Source organism: Poecilia reticulata, linkage group LG13 (genome assembly GCF_000633615.1).
Source record: "Poecilia reticulata strain Guanapo linkage group LG13, Guppy_female_1.0+MT, whole genome shotgun sequence".
NCBI lineage: Eukaryota > Metazoa > Chordata > Actinopteri > Cyprinodontiformes > Poeciliidae > Poecilia > Poecilia reticulata.
The window spans coordinates 24,763,599-24,771,582 of record NC_024343.1 but is presented as its reverse complement, the minus strand read 5'-3'; the positions used below and the strand labels follow the sequence as shown (position 1 = coordinate 24,771,582).

Genomic DNA, 7,984 nt, shown 5'->3' with positions numbered 1-7,984 from the left:
AAAATATAAAACAAAGATGTTTTCAGGTCAACTTTCTCCTTGACCTTTACACTGTGTTCTTTGGTCTTTATGATGCCGTCTGCTTTCTGACCTTCACTAACAAACATTTCAAGGCTTCACAGAAGAACTGGATTTATAATGACACAAACTTCAAGGTGTCCATTTAGTAATCAGGTGGCTTCTGTGGGGAATGGATTTTAATTATGGACATCATAGTAAAGCTCTTCGTATTTGCATCTGCAAACTATTTTTATTAATGTGTTATTTTGTGTTAAAATCTTTAGTTGTAACTTCACACAACCAAAAATAAAGTATTTATTAGATGCACTGAATATGTAATGAAGATATTGCCCTGTAAAAATCAACTCCCAAAGCTCTTCTTAAGTGAAACAAAAAAGAAATATGAAATAGTTTCACAGAGAATCTAGTACAAATTATATAACTGCTTGATAAATTCTCTTGAGAAATTCTCCTCACATTGTCTTTAGAGCAGTGGTTCTTAACCTTTTTTGAGGTACAGAACCTACCAGTTTTATATGCGCATTCACTGAACCCTTCTGTAGTGATAAATAAAATAGGATTTTTTCCCCCCAAATTCAAGACGACTGGACTCTAGTTGGGTGACCCCAAGATCACTAAGTCTTCTTAAAAGGTAGAGTCTCTGAGAACAGTTCTTCAAAATATAGTCAGTGTTTTCAGCAAAGTTGAGCTGACTGTCCAGGAACGACCCAAGGTATTTAAAATTTGCCACAGTTTCAACAGGTTTTCCGTCAAGAGAAACTAGAACCACTTTACGGTCTTGTTTAGATCATTTAATTAGCTCTACATTCTTAAGAGAATGAAAAATTAATAATAAATAAATAAGACTTTGCGGTATTCTGATTTAGTAATGTAATTATATTAATTGTGTTACCACCCCCACGCCACTAGAGGCAGTAGCAACCCCGAAAAGATGCGGCTAAGGAGCAGATTTAGAAGTACACCAAAAGCTAAAGAATTTGGTAAAAACTGTGAGCTTTGCTGAAGTAATTAAAGACAAAAGTTCAAATCCATGCTGARAGTGGAACTCCTTCAATCAGTGCTCCTCCGCAGCACTGATTGGCTAAGCAATGTAACGTGATCCTCTGCAGCAAGTGATGGCAAAGCGGGGCGCGTCATCACGACTTTACACAAGTGTGTCTTTACCTCCGCAGTAGAGGCTCCGCCGAACCCCTGAGACCGACTCATCGAACGCCTGGGGTTTGATCGAACCCAGGTTAAGAACCACTGGTTTAGACGCATTTCACTTGTCAATAAGGACCTCTAACCTGGACCTCCTGGCTGGCCCGCTGGCGTCCATCCTCACTATCGCTGTTCGACTCATCAGACAGGCGTTTTTTCTCTGCTGCAGCTTGTTCCATGATGTAGTCCGTGCGTCTGCTGCGACTGAGCTGCTGGGAGAGCAGCGACTGCAGCTGGGCACGCTCTATGGAGCCCAACAGGATCATTGACTCTGGGTTAGGAGACAGAGATACACAGGGTGAAATCAAGAGCGATACAAAAACCAAGGAGGATTAAAAAAAAGGGATAAGGCAGTTTATTAGCAGAGTGCAATGGAGTGCAAGAGAAGGCAAAGGAGGAAAAACAGAGAGGGTAGAAAGAAATTTACGGAAATACTGCGAGCAAAGGGCTGCAACTTCCAAACAAACAAATGTACTGCAGAGGTCTGCATAGTTGCATAACAAGTGCCCAAAAGGCAGCAAATGTCCAATAATTAGTGTGCATGTGTTGCCAGCTTAAAGTAACTGCCTTTGTGACGGTGCGTGCAGATTAGGTGTTCAGCTAAATGCCGCAGCTAATTGTTCCTGTACCACTGTATAATTGAAACAGTGTTGAAATACCCAATTTGCACTTTAATGAGGTGACTAAGGCCATCAGCAAGCTGTGCCCAGGCAGGTTTTTTTCTATCAATCAGTCACTTTGATGAGGACAGAACTGGGATTGCAGCAAGTTTGAAATTAATACCAGCTGGAGAGCGCACTGGGAGAACAAAATTGGCAACACCGAACAAAGATACCCCCGACGTTAGAGCCACCGCATTACGGATTCTGATTTGCAAAACCTTTTTAAGATGTTATTTGGCCCCTTAAAAACAGATGTGTGCTGAACTAATGTGTGGAACAAAGGTCGACGAGGTTGGAGCTGTAGGTCACTGACAGGCTGGTTAACTACAAAAGCATAAACCTGCCAGGAACAGAAGTGGAGTTTGTGTACCATTTCTTCCAAGAATTTCTCATAAAAACATGGCCAAAAATCATTGCACTGCAAAGTAATTAATATAATCTTACTTGCCAATAGAGTAAGAATTTTAATCTTTTTAATAATAAAGTAAATAATGTCAAAATGTTTTTCAGTCAATAACAGAATGTTTTTTTCCCAAACTAAAATCCTCATATTATAATTTGTAGGACACCTATAAAAAGTATTCACTCCTTGTGGAAACTTTATCAATGATGATCAACAAAACACCCAAGGGACTGAATATTTTTTACTCTGATTACTTTAAACTCCAAGTACTGACATATTTGTTTATTTTGGGATATGGTTTACCAATTAACAATAAATATGTAGCAGGGTACAATAAATCCCAACATTTTAACTGGCAAATTGGGATTTTAAATTGTTTTCATTTGATTTGTTTCTGCCAAAGAAAAATATGAGCAGAGAAATTAGATGAGGGACCAAATGGTTTCTTGTATGGAGATAAACTACCTTCAGCTACAAATAAACCCTCACTGTCTCTTTCAATGGTTTCACGAGACACCAGAAACAGGTTATTTATACATAACTCTGTGTTTTGCATGGATGTGTAGATTTTTTTTTAACTCACCTGCAGATTGCACTAAAGCCAGAGTCTTAAGATGTCCCGACATCAGGATGTTGCGTAGGTCTCGGTAGCAGCAGTTGAGTGTGATGTACGGTACATCCCGCACCATGAAGTCCTCCACACGGATGTTGTATTTCCTGAGACAAACATGGAAGGAAAGAAGAGTCAATTAAATGTACAAGGTGAAAGAAATAAGTGTCTATTGTTTCACTGAGATGAGGCCTAAGGAAGAAGACAGCTGAAACGGTATTCTATTCATTGGCTAAAAATATAACCACACTCATGTTTAAAAGTTTATACTACACGAGCATCATAATATTTCTAAGTTATTGCCCTTACAGATATGATGACTGCACAGCCTTTCAGCCGTCTGGCCAACACAATAAAAAGTCACAGTGTCAACACATCTTTCGGTTGTTACCGCACCTCCGTGTGTACTTCAGGTGAAGCTGGGTGACACTGCGCAAGCACTTCTCAGCTCAGCAGAATCACACGCCTCAGTACACCAGTTAGATACACTCAGATTTCTCTTCCTGCTGGAGCCGGCCAAGAACTGCAAACACGACAGCCGTCGCTTAATGGCTTCCGCTGCCAAGACCGTCATCTGTGCCAAGACACGGACTGCGGCCAAACCTCCACTTTTCAACCGGTGACAACTCGCTGTGCTGACCTTTCCTCAGATGTAAAAAAACTAAATTGATGGCCATGCTTTCCAAGCTCCAATTCAATACATATAATGTACAACTCTAGTCCAGGAGGCCTCTTAGGAAGATGAAGGAAACCTATCAATACACTTCTGCATATTAGAGCATAGGAAGAAGAAAATAAMTGCAAGTAAAATTACAGTGTGTATTGTGAAAGAACGAAACCCCTACACAGAGCAACTGGCTATAAWTTTAAAACTATAAAACACACCAGGWTTAAATTAGTTYCCTGAATTATTTGTATTTTCACCATTTCAGAAGCACGTTCACTTTGAATTATGTATGCATTAGTTGAAACCATAAGAGTCAGCTGTAAGATGAAGAAAAACACACATGCAGCTTTTTGTTCTCACCATCTGAAGCTAAATCAGGTCAAACATCTCTTGTTTTAGGCCAGTTAGAATAACTAAACCAAAGTCACATTAATGAGACATAATTGATCAGATATGTATAGCATTGTATCATTTTGCAATGAATTTAAATATCACAAACATTAGAAGGCCTTGAATTAGAGAGCTTTAGGTTTATTTCCGCCAACTATGTAAAAATGAAACTTTTCACAAAAACATTTCAGAACTCACTTCTCAATGCTAGGACTAAAAAATGAAAAGAAAAAAAAAAATAAGAAAAAAAAAATTATTTTGTCACCTTATTTGTTAAAAAGCGAAATGGTTCTTCTAGCGCCAGACAACTGTATCATCCCAAATATGAAAAAGGCCTTGAAGAAAGTTTCCTCTTTGCGCTGTGCTTTTAATTTACATGTGGATGAGAGAGAATAATTTAAGTGCTTGCCTCTGAACTGGCCACAGCAGCTGCCAAGGCAAATTTCCCTTGAGGTGTCAAAGGTGGAAGATATCTAATTGTTTTTCCTCTTAATTCAACCAAGTTTTCTTGTAATAGCTGGGAATAGAATCTGATCAGGCATCCTGCATTCTGTATAAACTGTATAACCTGAAAGGTTGCTTCACTTGATTTCCCCAATAACACCAACTGATGCTAAATAAGACTGACACCTTGGAATCCTGATTAAATGAATACTCTGCAACTTTTACGTTTTTGCAGTGACTATTTACACATGGTCTAATTGACGTCAACAAGGTACAGCAAGGCTCAGGTTTCACACTGAGGTGAGGTGGAAAAAGTGTTTAAAAATGCAGAGGTGACAAGCGAGCTGTGATGAGAAAGGTTATGCAATAGTTTCTGCATTTAGAAGTAAAAGCCATTTTTTTGAATAACGTATGATGATGAGCCATTGAAAAAGACTTTAAATATATGAACATATAGAAACTGTGTAGTCAAATTTGTATGTGATTCGAATACCTGACTTTGCAATGCAGTCTAGAAGAAAAAAAATCACATTTTCTTCCTAGAAGATAAATGTTGATAAATGTACATGCTATTATGCTGTATGTGTTTCAGAGCAGTCATTATATAAGTGTTCCTTTATAGTGCTTTGTACATCCATCAAAAATAGCTAATTTCATGATTGAACCTTCCAACTCTTTCTGTGAAATAATTATGTAATAATGTCTGATATGTTTGATGACAGAGTATCCTGTCAAGACAGAGTCAGGAGTACGTAGTAAGAGTAGGGTTTTCTGTTTTTTTGCCACAAACAAAGCAAAGAAGTTATATTGTAGGGCTTGAGACTAACTTTTTACACTGGTTTCACCCAACTATTTTTCTTAGATTCATCCAAATTTTTGGTCACATCACATTTAGACCCTTTTGTTAAACAGACTGTTTTGCTCAAAAATAAACTGGGTGAATTTGTCGCCTTGTGTACAAAGAGTTCTGTGCAAACAAACACACTCTGCCTTTGCAGCCAAGGGGAATAACATCATTGAAAGAACTGCAAAACAAAGTCAATACTGAGATGTGTTTTGTAAAATATGCAGAAAAATTGGATCTGTGCCTTTCGTAGAGAACAAATTCTCTTGAACTTGTTCGAAGATGTATGTTTGGATAATTTCCAAACACTGTTTCAAACAGTCATTTGAGCTTCCCACTGCAATGGGAGCAGAGCAGAGTTGTTTGACTGATGTTTTTCTTGCAGCCTCTTGGGACCCTGTGCTCCGCAATGGATGAGGCAGTTGAGGATGGGGCATGCAGTACTGCCTTCGTACACAGAAATATATATAAATAATGACTTAAAGAGAATAAATGAATAAAAAAAACATAAAAATAAATGCTAATGTGTGTATCTGGTTGCTTGAATTTCACACCATGGTGAGTAAACAGACTTACAGAGCTTTGTTTACTTTTAAATTTTTTATAACCCACACATGTAACTTTATAAAAATTTTTTAGAAGTATTTTCAGAGGATGGCCCAATAAGAATTGATACCTGGGAGCAACCTACTGATCCCAAGACAACAAAAACAAAAGCCAAAAAATATATAAATTGAGGAAAATGTCTTTCTTTACCTGATCCTGGACACAATGCCCGTCCAACTGGTACATGTACTCAAATGCTGGATTTTACAATAGATATGACAGATTATTCAATTGTTGTGGTATAGTGAAGGGAAGAGAAGCTTTTCCAGTAAAAATGATTAAGAGTGACATTCATTGTGCCCTTATTGCGAACTAGACACATTTAGGTTATTGTTCCAATGTAACAGTTTGCAGATATCCAAGCAAAGTTGTCAAATGCCAAGTGCAAATGTTGAAATGGGTGTATCTCTGAGGACACCCAATAAATCCTGCAAAGGAAAAGAACCTCAATACAGAAAATCTATCAACAAAAACTATTAAAGCTGCAGTTGAAGCCAGAAGTTTACATATACTCAATAAAAATACATGTTTTTTGACCTTCATTGTTTGAAAGGTCTGAAGACGGTTTGCCCTCAAGTCACAGTCTTCAAGCTACTGTTTTTATGGATGTATTAATAAAGTGAGGAATAAATGCTGTACTAGTCTTGGAGACTGAAAACAACTCCACACGTCTGTGGACAGCAGGATTACAGTCTGACAAGTCTCTTTCACTGCTCTAAAAATGTTTGGCAAATTTGAAGTAAAGGTACACTGTTAAGTAAATGTAGTTTCCTTACTGTAGTTGTACAGAGTAATCTTTAAAAGGCAGGCACTATTGCATATTTGCTTTAGGCTCTTCTTCAATATATTACGCTGTACGTACTCATGGTGACCCCAGCCCAGCTCTGGGAGGTAGGGCAGCTTCTTGATCCTGATTATGGAGTCGTAGTATGATGGCTGCAAAGACTGAGCCACGACGTTGGCCAGTATAACAGCTATTATCACTGGCAGGATGTGGGAGATCTGACCAGTCAGCTCAAACACAATGACCGCAGTTGAAACGGTGTGGGTGACCGCTCCTGCCAAGGCTGCAGCACCTGTGGATAGGGGAGAACAGCAGAACAGGCAACTCTCAGTGTCATGGTAAGCTCCGGAACACCAGGAGTGGTGTTAACGGAATATTTTCTGAATGGTTTTATAAAATGTAGCAGGAAAATTCAGAAGGCTGTGTGTGATTTTATCAAACTGCAATTCACACCTCTGACCCCTTGGTGAAAACACATAGACGTTTTCAATTTTACGCACAGAGTACATCATGGAGGAAACTAAATCTATCTATCAATCAAAAAACTGAAAAAGTACTTCCATCTGAGAATCACCTCTGACATACTCAATGTATCTCGCTATCTAGGAGCTGAACTTGTTGAAGAGGCTTTATAGCGCATCCCGGTTACAGACTGGTGTAGCTGGACTACTTTGTGGACAGGAAGCGCATAATTTAAGTGCAATCATTTAATTTAATTGTTTATATGTAGTAGTCAGGGCGACAGTTGGTTTTCGTCACTGTGGGTTTCAAACATGTATTTGTCTACTTAATATGTGATGGCAAAATGTGCATTGTCCGTTCTGAAAATTAATCTGAATGAAACACAAATGTAATTGAATTTGTTGTCATCATTTGTTGGTGAACAAATGATGACATTTGTTCACCAGCAAGGTTCACCTGTCAAGTGATTGACAGGTAAAAATTTATTTAATAACCGATTTTATTCTACCCTGTCATTCAAAATGACAGACAAAAAAAACCTGGTGCAATCTCTGATCAAAACGGTCCTAAAAAGATGTTTAAAACACTACAAGAAACCTAAAAACCAAACACTAATCTGCTTAATCAACCATTCCAAGTCATTCTCCTGTTATCAGTTTCATTCATCAGATCTAAAACTCTTCTTCAAACTCTCTGCTCAGCTAAATAAATTCACATTCTACTCCAACACACCCATAAAGCAGAAATCGACCCACGCATCTAATTTAATGCTGGAGGAAATCTCTGCATCAACATTTTTTTTTTCCTTTCTCAAAAGTGATGTAGAAAGAGTTGTATAAAATCTGGGGCTAAACAGACAGAGCAGCATGGTGTGAATGAGTCTTCATACAG

General features: G+C 38.2%; 1 protein-coding gene across 1 annotated transcript in view; it reads right to left on the bottom strand.

The window, feature by feature from the left end:
• Positions 1 to 1,289: 1,289 nt before the first annotated feature.
• The window catches only part of LOC103475184 (chloride channel protein 2), a 79,697-nt gene continuing 73,002 nt past the window's right edge, over positions 1,290 to 7,984 (bottom strand). Inside the window, exons 10-12 of the mRNA XM_017308125.1 lie at positions 6,710 to 6,923; positions 2,870 to 3,003; positions 1,290 to 1,492 (exon numbers count right to left, since the gene is read on the bottom strand). Of these exons, the coding sequence (XP_017163614.1) occupies positions 1,290 to 1,492; positions 2,870 to 3,003; positions 6,710 to 6,923 (551 nt within the window). The remainder of the gene's footprint in view (positions 1,493 to 2,869; positions 3,004 to 6,709; positions 6,924 to 7,984) is intronic.